Below are 16,927 nucleotides of genomic sequence, written 5' to 3'. Positions count from 1 at the left end.
GCTGCAAGCAAGAGAGGTGAGTATGTAATTTTTTTTTTTTTTTATTGCAGCAGCATTATAGATGGGGCAGACCTTTATATGGAGCATCTATGGGGCAATAATAAACGGTGCAGAGCATGGTATATGGGGCACAGCTTTCTATGGCACATCTATGGGGCAACAATGAACGGTGCAGAGCATTGTATATGGGGCACAGCTTTCTATGGCACATCTATGGGGCAACAATGAATGGTGCAGAGCATTGTATATGGGGCACAGCTTTCTATGGCACATCTATGGGGCAACAATGAACGGTGCAGAGCATTATATATTGCACAGATTTATATGGAGCATCTATGGGGCCATAATGAACGGTGCAGAGCATTATATGTGGCACAGCTTTATATGGAGCATCTATGGGGCCATAATGAACGGTATGGAGCATCTATTTTTATTTTTGAAATTCACCGGTAGCTGCTGCATTTTCCACCCTAGGCTTATACTCGAGTCAATAAGTTTTCCCAGTATTTTGTGGCAAAATTAGGGGGGTCGGCTTATACTCGGGTCAGCTTATACTCGAGTACATACGGTAATTTTTATTTATATAGCGCCAACATATTCCGCAGCACTTTACAATTAAGCGGGGACATATGCAGACAAATTCAATACAAGTTAAGACAATTTAAACAGTGACATTAGGAGTGAGGTCCCTGCTCACAAGCTTACAATCTACAAGGAAATGGGGGGACACAATAGGTGAAAAGTGCTTGTTATTTCAGGTCTGGCAATTATAATAAATAGGGATTTTCATATAAAGCTGCATAATCCGGTCATCAGACCGTGTGTTAAGTGCAATAGTCAAGTATCAAGTGCAGTTATCATGTGCATGGAGGGTGTGGAGACAGATGAATAGTAGGGTGCAGATTCAGAATAATATTTGGAAGGAGGGAACGGTGCAAAGTTAGTTTACTGAGTAGTTGATGTGGTAGGCTTGTTTGAAGAGATGGGTTTTTAGAGTGCGCTTGAATAGGTCGGGGCTAGGTATCAGCCTGATCGTCTGGGGAAGTGCATTCCAGAGAGCTGGCGCAGCACGAGAGAAGTCTTGGAGACGGAGGTGTGAGGTTCGGATTACAGGGGATGTTAGTCTTAGGTCGTTTGTAGAACGGAGGGCACGTGTAGGGCGATAGACAGAGATGAGAGAGGAGATATAAGGCGGTGCAGAACTGTGGAGAGCTTTGTGGGTAAGAGAGATGAGTTTATACTGGACCCTGTAGCGAATGGGTAGCCAGTGTAATGACTGGCACAAGATGGAGGCATCGGTGAAGCGGCTGGACAGAAATATGACCCTGGCTGCCGCATTCAAGATGGATTGGAGAGGAGAAAGTTTGTTAAGAGGAAGACCGATCAGAAGAGAGTTGCAGTAGTCCAGACGAGAATGAATAAGAGCGACAGTAAGAGTCTTAGCAGTTTCAAAGGTGAGAAAAGGTCGGATTCTGGAGATGTTTTTAAGATGCAGGTGACAAGAGTGAGCGAGTGATCGGATATAGGGAGTAAAGGAAAGATCGGTGTCGAATATGACCCCAAGACAGCGGGCATGCTGCTTGGGAGTTATGGTTGAACCCTCCAGGGTAATTTCGATGTTGGGTAGAGTGAGGTTAGTAGAAGGGACAAACACAAGTAGTTCAGTTTTGGAGAGATTTAGTTTCAGATAGAGGGAGGACATGATGTTAGAGACAGCAAACAGACAATCCTTGGTATTTTTAATGTCCGTTTTTTGTCAGGAAATTTCTGCAAGAAATCCTGAATGTGTGCACATACCCTTAAAATTTGTTATTGTCTTCATACTGACATAAACAGTTATATTCATAGTTCTTTTTTACCACACAATGCTATAAAACAAGACCAAAAATAACAGTGGAATTGGAAGGGTTTTTTCACCATTTCACTGAGCTGTGAATTTCTTTTCCAGTTTTTCAATACATTACTTGGTAAAGTGAATGGTGTCATTCACAACGCGTCTAGGCACTAAAGGCCTAGAGTCAAAGGAGGCGCCAAGATAGGGGTGGCACCAGCTGAAACCAGTCGTAAAACTTAAAGGGAACATGCAGCATGTATCAGGGGCTGGCTGTATGACTTCAGGCATGTTTTACTATCGCGGGGATTCCGCACACATAGGAATGCATTGATCTGCTTACTTCCTGCATGGGGCTATGCCCACCACGAGGGAAGTAAGCGGATCATGTACGGATGGTACCAAGGGTGGAGGAGAGGAGACTCTCCTCCACGGACTGAGCACCATATAGTTGTTAAAAAAAGAGAATTCAAATAAAAAATAGTCATATACTCACCTTCCGATGGCCCCCGGAGTCTTCCCGCCTCTCAGCGGTGCACGATGCGCCTTCCGTTCCCTGGGATGCTGTGTGCGAAGGACCTGCGATGACATCACGGTCACGTGACGTCACCGCAGGTCTTTCGCACACAGCATCCATGGGAACGGAAGCCGCAGCGTGCACTGCTGAGGAGATCGGGACGCCGGAAGGTGAGAATAACCATTTTTTTAAATTATTTTTAACACTATCTTTTACTATTGATGCTGCATAGGCTGCATCAATAGTAAAAAGTTGGTCACACTTGTCAAACACTATGTTTGACAAGTGTGACCAACCTGTCAGTTTTCCAAGCAATGCTACAGATCGCTTGCAAAACGCTAGTGTTTAGTGGGAATACACATGCCAATTCCGCATGCGATATACCCGCGGCAGGCGTTGCGGAATTGCCGCCGAAATTTCCGCGGCAATTCTGCAACGTGTGCACTTAGCCTTAATGGATCAGTTATCCATTGACTCCAATTTTTTAAAAAAATGTATCTGGCAGCGATCAGTTAGTGAATAACAGACTAAAACGTTGTGTCAGAACAACATTTTTCCTAACGGATTTCTGCTAAATCAGTTCTAATGGATCATGTGAACATAGCCTTAGAGAGGCATTGCTGAAATCTGTGTTTTAACCCCTACCTCATGTGGTCTTCAGGTTACATAACAAAAACCTGCTGACAGATTCCCTTTAAGCTCCTAAGGTTGGTGGAGACCAGGGATATGCAAATAGGGGGGCAGCAGTAAGATGCAAAATTGGTCATCTTTTTGGAGTGTTTTTTTGATGAGTGGGACGTTAATGAGCTCACTGTATGTGACATCTGGATTTCTTACATATTGAATGGGGTGCAGTCTAATAAATGTGAGGTCTGGAGGTGTATGAGCATCTTTATGTATGTAAGAGTAAAGTGGCGGTTTCAAAGAATATTTCAAGGATGTAAAAAACAAAAACTGAGCTCCTAGGCCACGTGCACACATTGAGTATTTGATTAATTTTGTTACATCAGTATATGTAAGCCCAAACCAGGAGTGGGTGAAAAATACAGACGTTCCACTCCTGAAAATACTGATGTAAAAACCTCATCAAATACTCAACGTGTGCACTTGGCCTTACTCAGTCTTCCCAGGCCAAGCGCTGCATTTTGGCACTACTCTATTATTCATCTGCAGCCTTCAGTATTCAATCAAAATGGAAGTCCTCTGATAGAATAGTAAAGGCTTCAGCTAATCAGAACAAATTGATTGGCTGCAGTGGTCACATAACATATCAATGCCACATTAATGCTGGGGGACATAGTGCTGTAATGAGAGAAATTGCACCAGTCAAGATGGTAATTGTGCAGTTTTATCTATTTATATAATTGCCTTGTAATGTTTTCATTTCCTGCTCTGTCCAGATGTCACCGTATCCCAGAATTCCAAGCGGAGGTAGTTCTCTGACCGCCATATTGGGACACCCAAGTGATGGGTGTCTCAATATGGAAACTGCTGCTGGTACAAACCTATTGCGCGGTACCATCAGCGGAACACCGTCGCACCACACTCACTCTATACGCCGTATGCACTACACACACAGTCACACACTCATGCAGCTGGAGCGCCCCCATGGGGCCGTGGGGTACTCGGTACCGGGTCCTTCGGTTCTCAGGGGGATGTCACGATGGCTGACCTGGTCCGTGGCCCTTGGGACGTCCGAGTTAAAGGGAAAGGTCTTTAAAGGGAATGTTCGTGACGCCACCTGTGGTATTTGGTCAGGGTGACCGACGCTGCTTTAAGGGGTCCGCTGGGGTGATGTTATGGCAGCTAGATGGTATACCTTCCCACAGGTGAAGTGTATCCCCAGGGCTTCCCGGTGTGTAGATGGTAGAAAGGTGAAAGGCGCAGTGAAGAACGAGGACACATAGAAATCAGTAGCCTTCCTCTAGCGCCGTTGTGTTGTAGTACCTTACTGCTAAGCGTCTCATAAGGTCCTCACAGATCTTGTAGATGTTATGTCTCTCTCTGTCCCCCGGATAGATAGGACAAACCCGTATGACCGGTGGCTTGAGTCGTTTTACAGGGGCTCTATCATGCCCCAGCCTCTAAGCGGTGCCACCTTGCCTCCTGGGTGTAGGGGCGGATAGGTAACGTGAAATTAGCTGTCCTGCCGGTCTCTGGAGCAAGGCATAAAGGACTGTTGCTCCCTCGGTGTTTCGGCTACCGGGATCCTGCGCCTCAGAAGGAGGCAGCCTGTGCAGGGCAGAACTCCTCCTGGTATCCACTCCTTTGCTATGACTTCTTCACCCTCTCTACAATACAATTCTCTTTCAGTGTCCCTTCTTAGAAACTGCCGCATGTAGGGCAGGCACAGCTCCGTGTCCTTCTGTCTCGGCCTCTGACAGGCTCCCACCCCTGTCAGGGACCAACTACCTGAGCAAAGCTCAGCCAGCAACTGCCTAACTTCCTCCCCAGGCAACCAGTTTTACCTAAGTGTGAAGAGTGCCCTAATAAATACGAGCATAGCTCCCCCTGATGGCCTGGAGTGCGAAATGTGTTGCATGTTTGTGATACCTGGATTCAGTTGTCCTTGTTTGCCTCCAAACGTAACACCACTCCCCCCTAGAGGAGAATGATATGACTGCAATGACGAGGACCCTGGGGCGCTGCACAGCCTCTTTGCTTCCTCCCCTGCCCAGGAGCTGTGGTATATTCGGTACACGGTCAGACACAGACAATTTTTAAAATGAACTTTTGTTCGAGGGAAAACTCCTTTAAAAAGCAAATATCAACGCCAACATGGCTCCTCATAAAAAGTACACCAATGACAATGAAAGGACAGCAGCAAAGGCACAACGTCAAAGACAACAAAGGCCAAATGTGACTCTAGAAGAGCAACAGCATCGCTGGGACAAATACAATGCATATAAGCGTAGGCGCCAAGCACATGAGTACCCTGATGCATAAGTCATTAGATTATCACAGGATGCCATTAGGCAACAACAGCGCCGCATGCCTACCCCCATCGTGACATTACCGCTATCGCATCGGGCCTCCATCTAGTATTTTTATAATAGCCAGTAAAACGATTAAGAGGTGGGCCAGAAGTAAACACTCCCTTTGAAGAGAATCTGTCAGGTCCCCCATGCCCTCCAAACCAGCGGCATTCACTTATTTATGGGTAAATTTTCAGCCCAACTATCCCTGTATAACGTTTTTCTGTACAAACGATGTTTAAAAAAAGCATTTATACGGTCAATGTTTCCTATGCCAATGAAGGCTTTGCGTCTGAAGCTGGGAGTACGCTTTCCGACCTCAGATGCGCGCACAACCCATGTCTGGAGGTTTAGAAAATAGCTTCCGGTCATGTACAGTGCGCGCCTCGGAAGCCGGGAAGCAAACACCTGTCTTCAGAGATACAGTGATGCTGCAGGAATGAGTGGCGCGCACGAACCAGAGTTGCATGAGCGGCGTTGACGTCGCTTGTGCAAATTATGTTCTCACGCCCACAGGGGCGCAACAGCATGGAAAGAGGGCTGACAAGTCTAACGCCACATCGACTAGTCAAAAAAAGCCCTTATTAGCATAGGAAATGGGGACAGTATAATGCTTTTTTTAAGCCTCATTTTTACAGAAAAGCATTACACAGCGATAGCTTGGCAGGGAATTTACTTGTAGATAAGTGCATGCTACACTAAACCTAACCATTATTTCCTGTGGATATGTCCTGAGTGGATTTCAGTCATGAGTGTACGTGTGTACCTGTATTTTGTGTGTATATCTGAGTGTACACCTGCATTTAGCTAGTCTGTGTGTCCACGTATGTAGTGACTATGTGTCTGTGTATTTATTGCAACAGCTTTACAATGCATTTTTATCTGAAAAAGCCATGAGAAAGCAATGCCGCGATTTGTCTAAACAATTGTGAAACATACCGTAGTTTGTGTTGGGAAATGTGACAAGCTACTGACCGGTACACAGTCTCCGTGCCTTGGGCGGTCTGAGGCATATTATACGCTCTGTTACTGATATGTAAAAAAAAAATCCTGAAATACTTCACCGACACCACCGTCATAAGAAATTTCACTACATTAAAACAAATATGTAAGAAAAATGAAGACATCAGTGGAAATGACACGTCACTGACGGCCAGATCTACATAATAATCAGGTCATACATCCGGCATGATGATAGCCATAAAAACTATTGTTGAACAGGATTATTTATCATGCTCCCTCACGAACAGATTAAAAAGTGGTCAAAAAGTGATATGTACCCCAAAATGCTACCAGTGAAAAGATCAACTCGTTCCACAAACAAACAGGTTGTCATTAGTAAAATAGAACGGTTATGGCACTTTACATGTCGGAGAGACGTGACCAGAACGCGCCATCATTCGCCTTCATTGAATGCCATTATTGTGTGTGCGGTGTTACAGGAGGTCACTCAGACGGGGAATCAAACCTCTCCATAAAGCGTTCAGCAGAACCTGGCCTATGGGCAAAGCCGCATTTTCTACTTCGACCGTGGATCTCGTGGACCTGAGCTGACCTCATAGGAATATAATAGTGTTATTTAGGCCAGGAGACCCACGGACGTGCCGGAAGTAGCTGCCATGAGATGGACCACAAAATACATCTGAGGCATGAACCTGGCTGAATTCAGATGAATTCCTGACCGGACTGGGTTCATGACTTGAACTTACAGTGCCTTAGGCATATGGATGTAGGAAAGGTTATCATGACCCACCAGCACCAGGTTGATGACCTGTCACAGAGGACTATCTCACATGGTGGATCAACTTAACATCAACAAGCCATGGCGCTATGTCAAGTTAGGTGTCGAATTACACTTTTTTGGGGGCCTTGATATCTCAGTGCTGTGTTGTCCGAGTCGGGGTAACCTTTGCTAGATCTGTGTATCATGCAGAAAGCTTAAAGCAAAGTGCCCCAAAAGTGACGGCCCCCTTTATGTCTGACAGCTGACACAGGTCTTTAGGACGGATTGAATGTAGATATTTGGCTGCAGAAGTGCATTGCCTGAATGCATTATTGCAGGTACAGCACCTGAGGAGCACACAATAAAAGCCGGCGGGTAATCTATAGAAAGACAGACCAGAAATGCAGGGTGCGTTCCTGATACCGGCTCCTCAGACGGATTAGGCACATCCCGCTGACACCACTCACTTTACAATCTCCAGACGGGCGCCGCCGTGCACATGGGAAGTTGTCAGAAACATCAGTCACCAGATCACATTGGATAAGATGGCAATGAAGGGCTGCACAAATGTGTTTTATTCTAGATTAAAGCGACACCTTCCAGCAGCGTGATCCCGGCCATCACCTAGGTCTTATTCAATGGCTGCAGCCATACCTCGCAGGAATAACAAGCAAGCCCGGTAACCTATCCAGGACAGCCGTGAAATGTTCGCAGCTGATACCAAAGATTATTTCAGTTTCCACGGAGATGGAGGAAAGCAGAGGGGAAAAGCATTATGCTTCGCAACCAGCATCTCCGGCAGTGTACGGAGCCGTCGTCTGCGGCTATTTATAGCAGCCAATATTAAAACTAAAAGGCCGTAATGAAAAGGCAGCGATCTATAAAGGAGCCCGGATCCTGCCCTCCCTGATGTGCGAGACGGAAATCACCACCAGCACAATCCTACCTTTACATATGTGTCGTATTTTGTGAACCATTTGAGGATTTCCATGTCCATTCCGGATTGCAGCGGCTTCCAGAGGACCGCCGTCTCCTGCTCTGTGAGGTCCCCTGCCTGCTCACAGGATAATGCAGCCTTCCTGAAGGATGCCAGGAAAAGCAGGAGTACTGTGTCACACGCCGCACAGGCACCGGCAGTAGCCTGGCAACTGCACGCTTTCATAGGTGGCATTTTGTCAGCTTGTTTTTTCATTCTCTTTTTTTTTTTTTTGCCATTTTATATAAGTTTATCTTTCTTAAGATTATTTGCATTCGAAATGTTGAAAAGCGCACTGGGAAAAAGAAATCGCTTAACCCCGCGCTGACACTAAAAGTTGCTGGATGTGAAGTGATAAGCTCGCCTAAAGCAACTGAGTGAGGTAACAGGTTATAGGACTACCAAAATAAATAGTTGTACCTGAATATAAAGGTTTCAAAGAAGATTCCCACAGTTGGCCACTAAAGCCACGTTCACACATTCAGTAATTGGTCAGTATTTTACCTCAGTATTTGTAAGCCAAGATCAGGAGAGGAACAATCAGAGGAAAAGTATAATAGAAACACGTCACCACTTCTGTATTATCATTCCTGGTTTTGGCTTACATATACTGAGGTAAAATACTGACCAAATACTGAACATGTGAACATGGCCTAAACCTAATTATACTATGAAAGTCAAGAGTCTGCCATCTGAAACCCCACAAATGCTGACAGCAGCGGTGCCCAGTCTATTAATCCAATTCATAAAGTGGCTATGGTTTGTAAGAGTTGTCCGCCTTTGGGAGTTTTTTTTTTAATTAATGGGAAAGTCTCATGCTATTAAATTCATTTAATTAGTTACACAGCATAAAAATAAGTTTGCACTTGACTTGGTTTTTCTATCTGCTTTCATTCTCCCGCAATAATAGCTTTTAGGGCTCATACTCACCTGCGAGAAACTCGGATGAGTCTCGCACGTCAATACCTGGCACTGCACCCGGCACTCAGGAGCAGAGCGTGCGGCTGCATATATTGCTATGTGTCCGCATGCTCCGATCTGAGTGCCGGGCACTGACGTGCGAGACTCATCCGAGTTTCTCGCAGGTGAGTATGAGTCCTAATCTTGCATAGCGTATAGCTGATTTCTATAGAGAATTTGTCACCAGAGCCTCCAGAAGTGTGCAGTCCTTACATTCCAGGAGTTAACTCCTAACATACTGTCAGCTCTCTGCAGCCCACTGATTTCTATACAACAGTTATCTTCTCACCTCTCTCTGCCTCCTGACAGCTGCTGTTGTAAATCTTGCAAAATCACCAGCCCCCACCAACTGCAGCTTTCAGAGCAAATCTGCTCCCCAGAACTGTCACTCAAGGAGGAGTCCTCCCTTCCTGAGACTAGAAATTGAAACAGACTGCAGAGTCTTTAGCTGCTCAAGAGACTACTTGAGAATAATCCTTTAAATGTATGTATTTTGGCCTAAAAATATTTTCTACAATTAGGTTTCATTAAACATTTTGTACGGTTTTGCTTTTCCAGACTTTTTGTTTGTATGCACGTTCAACTTTGATGTAGTCTAAAGTCATATATGAGTATTCCAAAGAACGATCGTTCATGATAATCTTTCAGTGCAGACAGACTGCGTATCTCTAGACAAATGAGCAAAACACTTGTCCATCAAGTGAAATGAGATTTGGCTTGCACAAATTATCATTGTTCTCGGCAGTGCATTGTCCTGTGTAAACAGGAAACTGCTGCCGAATACAATGGCAACCTATCTGCACAGAACAACCTATTACTGATGATTATGTGGGCGTGGTTTAAACGACTGGGGATTTGCAAATATTTACTGATCGGTGGTCGTTTAAAGCCGCAAAATTGGGAAATGGAGACGGACCTTTAGGCTATGTGCCCATGTTGCATTTTTTAAGCATTTTTGCCGCAATTTTCTGCTGCGGAAACGCTTAAAAAACGCTTAAAAACAGCATCCCTATTAATTTAATTTCTAATGCATTCAGCAATTGATGTGCCAATGCTGCGTTTTTTTCTGCAGCTCAAAATGAGCAGAAAATTAAATGAATAAAACCTAGGTTATACTGATTCTCCGATTCATCATTTGCATTTCACAAGTCGCTTCTTTTTCATCTTGTGTTATTTGTTGGCGATTTTTGCTCCAAATTCTTCAAAATGGAGTACGAGTTTCATGAATTTTGTGCAAAGCCCAAACTGATCTTTATTTTGGATTTTTAACCATTTTTTTAAAAAAACTTTTTAGCACAAAAAGTCGAAAAATTGCAAAATGGAGCAAAAATTGGACCAAAACATCTGGAGTACATTTGCAGCAAACTTTGCAACTTTTTAAAAGGAATCTGTCAGCAGGTTTTTGCCATCTCATCTGAGAGCAGCATGATGTAGGCAAGAGAAGCTGAATCCAACGATGTATCACTTACGGTACCTTAAGGTGTAGGGGTTCTGACACAGAGTTTCTTAGATTTAGCATTAAGCAGAGCTGAGAAATAAGTGTGTGACTGCGCCTGAGTGACTGCATGCATGACTGTGTGTAACTGCATGTGTGTGTGTGTGTGACTGCGTATGTGACTGAATGCGTGACTCTGTGACTGCGGGTGTGTGTGTGTGTGCGACTGCATGAGTGACTGTGTGACTACATGCGTGACTATGTGTGTGACTGCATTTATGTGCGTGTCTACGGGTGTGTATATGTGTGACTGCGTGAGTGACTGCATGCGTGACTGCGGGTGTGTATGTGCATGAGTACTTGAGTGACTATGTGTGTGACTGCATGTGTGACCGTGTTTGAGTGACTGCATGTGTGGCTGTGTGCATAACTGCATGCGTGACTGTGTGACGGCATGTGTGTGACTGACTGCATGCATGAATGACTGCATGAGTGACTGCGTGCAACCGCATGCGGGAATAGTGAATATGTGTGAATGCATGTGTGTGCGTGACTACGGGTGTGTGTATGTGTGACTGAGTGTGTGACTCCGTGCGTGACTGACTGCGGGTGTGTATATGCGTAACTGCGCGAGTGACTGTGTGTGACTGCATGTGTGTGCATGACTGCGTGTGTCACTGCATGCGTGACTATGTGTGATTCAGTGACTCCATGTATGGCTGTGTGCGTGACTGCATTTGTGTGCATGACTGCGTGTGTGTGACTGCATGTGTGACGGCATGTGTGTGCGTGACTGCGGGTGTGTATGTGTGCGACTGACTGCATGAGTGACTGCGTGAGTGACTGCATATGTGTGTGTGAATGTGTGTGACTGCATGTGTGTGCATGACTGCGTGTGTGACTGAGTGATTGCATGTGTGTGTGTGTGTGTATGTGATTGCATTTGTGTGTTAATGCGGGTGTGTATGTGTGCAACTGAGTGCGTGACTGTGTGTGACTGCATGTGTGTGCGTGACTACGGGTGTGTATGTGTGACTGCATGTGTGACTGCATGCGTGACTGCAGGTGTGTGCGTGACTACAGGTGTGTGCATGACTACGGCTGTGTATATATGTAACTACATGACTGCGTGTGTAATTAGGTAAATAACTTGGCACTCTTGCGGTTTTGGAAACACAGACGCTAATTTTATTATGTAGAAGTATCCAGACAAAATAGGAGACGTGTCGGTCAAAATCTGACCTTTATCAGCCAGCTAGATAGATGCAACGCTGGGTGAAGCTGTGCAGTATCCACCGCCGTGCTGGAAATCGCTGACTGATGACTGTCAAGTTTTGACCGAAACGTCTCCTATTTTGTCTGAATACTTCTACATACGGTAATAAAATTAACTTCTGTGTTTCCAAAACCGCAAGAGTGCCAAGTTAAACCTATAAAGAACACCGGAGTATAACGCCCCAAAAAGTATTTAACACCGTACATAGTATAGTGAAAAATATGTTATAACCTTTAATAAAGAGTACAAAACATCATAAAAACACAGTAAGATGATGGACAGTTGGTGATGACATAATAAACAAACAAAGCGGTACCATAACAAAGTTTTAGCACTCAATAGCAACACAGTTCTAACATACTGGACCCCTGTATGAAAATCCAACTACATATTATGTAGACAGAGCCACCAGGCAAAATTAGGAAGACCCAGCGTTACCCCAAGTGAGTACAGAGAATAACAACCTGCCGGGAGACCCAAAAAAATGCCAGAAGAGTAAAGGGACGAGTGCTCAGTAACCATGCTGCATAAAGTGCTTACCCATGTGAGAGTGGTGCCCGCCGAGTTTGCAGCCCCGACGCACGTTTCGCAGTAATTTGCTTCCTTGGGAGGCAGGACCAGCCTAGGTTTAATTGTCTATGGGAGTTGTCCTGTGGTCCAGAAGTTATTCGGACATCTTTTTTACATTTGATATTTGATACCCTTGATATGTCGGTCTTTGTAAAAAAAAAAAAAAAAAAAGAGTGCCAAGTTATTACATAATTACTGACAGATTTTGATTCTACTTGTGAACCAACCTTGCCAGAAGTGACGAGTTTTTTGAGTGCGTGACTATGTGTACGAGTGGACCAGTTTACCTCCTCCAGGCTGTGTAAGGGCAATTTGACCAAGAAGGAGAGTGATGGGGCGCTACGCCAGATGATCTGGCCTCCACAGTCACCAGACCTGAACCCAATCGAGATGGTTTGGGGTGAGCTGGACCACAGAGTGAAGGGCCAACAAGAGCTAAGCATCTCTGGGAACTCCTTCAAGATTGTTGGAAGACCATTCCCGGTGACTACCTCTTGAAGCTCATCAAGAGAATGCCAAGAGTGTGCAAAGCAGTCATCAAAGCAAAAGGTGGCTACTTTGAAGAACCTAGAATATAAGACATAATTTCAGTTGTTTCACACTTTTTTGTTAAGTATATAATTCCACGTGTGTTAATTCATAGTTTTGATGCCTTCATTGTGAATGTACAATTTTCATAGTCATGAAAATACAGAAAAATCTTTAAATGAGAAGGTGTGTCCAAACTTTTGGTCTGTACTGTACATATACTGCTCAAAAAAATAAAGGGAACACTAAAATAACACATCCTAGATCTGAATGAATGAAATATTCTCACTTTGTTCTGTACAAAGTTGAATGTGCTGACAACAAAATCACACACACAAAAATCAAAAATGGAAATCAAATTATTAATTGATAATAAATTATTAACCAATGGAGGCCTAGATTTGGAACGTGGCCTCCACATGCCAAAATGACCTCCATACAATGCCTGGGCATGCTCCTGATGAGGCGGCGGATGGTCTCCTGGACTAAAGCATCCGTCAACTCCTAGACAGTCTGTGGTGCAACGTGATGTTGGTGGATGGTGTGAGACATGAGGTTTGGGGAACGGGTGGGGCAGTCCATAGCTTCAATGTCTTCATCCTGCAGGAACTGCTGACACACTCCAGCCACATGAGGTCTGGCATTTTCCTGCATTAGGAGGAACCCAGGGCCAACCGCACCAGCATATGGTCTCACAAGGGGTCTGAGGATCTTATCTCGGTACCTATTGGCAGTCAGGCTACCTCTGGCGAGCACATGGAGGGCTGTGCAGCCCTCCAAAGAAATGCCACCCCACCCCACACCATTACTGACCCACTGCCAAAACGGTCATGCTGAAGGATGTTGCAGGCAGCAGATCGCTCTCCATGGCGTCTCCAGACTCTGTCACATGTGCTCAGTGTGAACCGGCTTTCATTTGTGAAGAGCACAGGGCGCCAGTGGTGAACTTGCCAATCCTGGTGTTCTGTGGCAAATGCCAAGCATCCTCCACGGTGTTGGGCTGTGAGCACAACCTCCATCTGTGGACGTCGGGCACTCACACCATCCCCATGGAGTCGGTTTCTAACCGTTTGTGCAGACACATGCACATTTGTGGCCTGCTGGAAATCATTTTGCAGGGCTCTGGAAGGGCTCCTCCTGTTCCTCCTTGCACAAAGGCTGAGGTAGCGGTCCTGCTGCTGGGTTGTTGCCCTCCTACGGCCCCCTCCACGTCTCCTAGTAGCGCCTCCAGCCTCTGGACACTACGCTGACAGTCACAGCAAACCTTCTTGCCACAGCTCTCATTGATGTGCCATCCTGGATGAGCTGCACTACCTGAGCCACTTGTGTGAGTTGTAGAGTCCGTCTCATGCTACCACAAGTGTGAAAGCACAACCAACATTAAAAAGTGACCAAAACATCAGCCAGAAAGTATTGGTACTGAGATGTGGTCTGTGGTCCCCACCTGCAGAACCACTCTTTTATAGGGGGTGTCTTGATAATTGCCAATAATTTCCATCTGTTGTCTATTCCATTTGCACAACAGCATGTGAAATTGATTGTCAATCAGTGTTGCTTCAGGATGCAGGATACTAGTACAGAAATGGGGGACATTACCCCTATAACAGTGTCAACAGCAGATCCTTCCATCTCATAACAGTGCGTTATGGCCACATTTTTTGTTTCAATTTCTTTTTCCTATTTAGCTCCTCCAAAACCAAGGTGTGTCTTGTGGTCCAGTGCGTCTTAGGCTAATTTCACACTAGCGTTAACTGCAATACGTCGCAAATGCGTCGTTTTGCCGAAAAAACGCATCCTGCAAAAGTGCTTGCAGGATGCGTTTTTTCAGCATTGACTAACATTAGCGACGCATTTGCGACGCATTGCCACACGTCGCAACCGTCGTGCGACGGTTGCGCCGTGCTGTGGCGGACCGTCGGGAGCAAAAAACGTTACATGTAACGTTTTTTGCTCCCGACGGTCCGCTTTTTCCGACCGCGCATGCACGGCCGGAACTTCGCCCCCACCTCCCCGCACTTCCGCACCTCACAATGGGGCAGCGGATGCGCTGGAAAAATGCATCCACTGCACCCGTTGTGCGGCGGAGACAACGCTAGCGTCGGGAACCTCGGCCCGACGCACCGCGACGGGCCGAGCCCGACGCTAGTGTGAAAGAAGCCTTAAAGTCAGAAAAAAAAAAGGTAGTCAGCAGTGGAGAAGGCAAGGATCTGTGCTGGGACCACTTTTTAACCTCTTTATGAATGACCTAGTACCGTATATACTCGAATATAAGTCGAGAATTTCAGCCCATTTTTTTAGGCTGAAATTACTCCTATCGGCTTATACTCGAGTCATACTCAGGGGTCGGCAAGGGAGGGGGAGCAGCAGCTGTCTAATACTCACCTGCTCCTGGTGCAGTCCCTGCACGTCCCTGGTTCTCCAGGTATCGGCAGCTTCTTCCTGTAGCAAGCGGTCACATGGTACCGCTCATTACAGTAATGAATATGGACCTTGCTCCACTCCCATAGGGGTGGAGCCGCATATTCATTACTGTAATGAGCGGTACCATGTGACCGCTCACTATAGGAAGAAGCTGCTGGCGCCCGGAGAACCAGGGACTGCACCGCGCCAGGAGCAGGTGAGTATAACGCAGTGCGCGATATTCACCTGTCCCTCGTTCCACCGACGGCCGCCGCTGCGTCTTCCCCGTCCTCTGCACTGACGCTCAGATCAGAGGGCACGGAGAGGCGATTAGTGTGCGCGCCGCCCTCTGCCTGAGCGTCAGTGCACAGGACAAGGAAGACACAGCGGCGGCCATCGGTGGAACGCGGACCGGTGAATACAGCAAGTGCCGGGCGCCTGAGAGGAGAGTATGTCATTTTTTTTTTATTTAATCGCAGCAACAGCATATGGGGCAAATGTCTGTATGGAGCATCTTATGGGGCCATGTTCAGCATTATATGGGGCAAATATATGTATGGGGCCATGTGCAGCATTATATGGGGCAAATATCTGTATGGGGCCATGTACAGCATTATATGGGGCAAATATCTGTATGGAGCATCTTATCGGGCCATGTGCAGCATTATATGGGGCAAATATCTCTATGGGGCCATGTGCAGCATTATATGGGGCAAATATCTGTATGGGGCCATGTGCAGCATTATATGGGGCAAATATCTCTATGGGGCCATGTGCAGCATTATATGGGGCAAATATCTCTATGGAGCATCTTATGGGGCCATAATCAGCATTTGTGGAGCACTGCATGGCGCAAATGTCTGTATGGAGCATCTCATGGGGCCATAATCAGCATTTGTGCAGCATTGTATGGGGCAAATGTCTGTATGGAGCATCTTATGGGGTCATAATCAACATTTGTGCAGCATTATATGGGGAATATTTTAATATGGAGCATCTTATGGGGCCCATCATAAACTGTATGAAGCATTATATGGGGCGTATTTTGTATGGAGCATCTTATGGGGCCCATCACGAACTGTATGGAGTATTATATGGGGCTCCTGATTCAATATGGATATTCAAAAACACAACCTACTGATGTCTCAATTAATTTTACTTTTATTGGTACCCATTTTTATTTTTGAAATTTACCGGTAGCTGCTGCATTTTCCAACCTAGGCTTATACTCGAGTCATTAAGTTTTCCCAGTTTTTTGTGGCAAAATTAGGGGTCTCGGCCTATACTCGAGTATATATGGTATATGGAATTGAGATTAAAGTGTCAGTCTCTGACTTTTCGTCATCCAGTTTTAAGCTTTCTACCCATCCGTTTCTGTTTCAAATAATGACCATGTTGCGATACGACATATGGAAATGATCATTATCACCTCTTTGGTATATTTGGTTACTCATACACCTGACTATAATCCTACAAAATCCCCAACTTGGAGCATATGTACTTAGAAGAATTTATACGGTTTTTAAAACAAAGGGTATTCACTCCAAATATTGATTAGATTTCTCATTTTTTTTGTTCATTCACTTTGCATTTTGTTAATTGATAAAAAATAAACTAGTAACAATTCTACTTTTTTAAAGCATTCTCACTGCAGCGCTTTTTTCCAAATCTACCTAAAACGTTTGCACAGTACTTGTATTTATAGTCTATTATATACTATGACTGTTATATATTTG

At 45.3% G+C, this 16,927-nt stretch overlaps 1 protein-coding gene across 14 annotated transcripts in view; it reads right to left on the bottom strand.

The window, feature by feature from the left end:
* The window catches only part of WDR17 (WD repeat domain 17), a 158,934-nt gene that overhangs the window by 97,873 nt on the left and 44,134 nt on the right, over positions 1-16,927 (bottom strand). For 5 of the 14 annotated variants that reach the window (XM_077279525.1, XM_077279527.1, XM_077279526.1 and 2 more), the window contains exon 1: positions 7,993-8,308. The exons of 7 other annotated variants lie outside the window; for them this stretch is intronic. In XM_077279525.1, the coding sequence (XP_077135640.1) occupies positions 7,993-8,238 (246 nt within the window). In that variant the 5' untranslated portion in view covers positions 8,239-8,308. Of the gene's footprint in view, positions 1-7,992; positions 8,312-16,927 lie in introns of those variants that run through there. 2 more of the 14 variants (XR_013220017.1, XR_013220018.1) reach the window with 1 other exon arrangement.

This window comes from Ranitomeya variabilis, chromosome 1 (genome assembly GCF_051348905.1).
Source record: "Ranitomeya variabilis isolate aRanVar5 chromosome 1, aRanVar5.hap1, whole genome shotgun sequence".
NCBI lineage: Eukaryota > Metazoa > Chordata > Amphibia > Anura > Dendrobatidae > Ranitomeya > Ranitomeya variabilis.
This window is presented reverse-complemented; position numbering and strand designations above follow the sequence as displayed.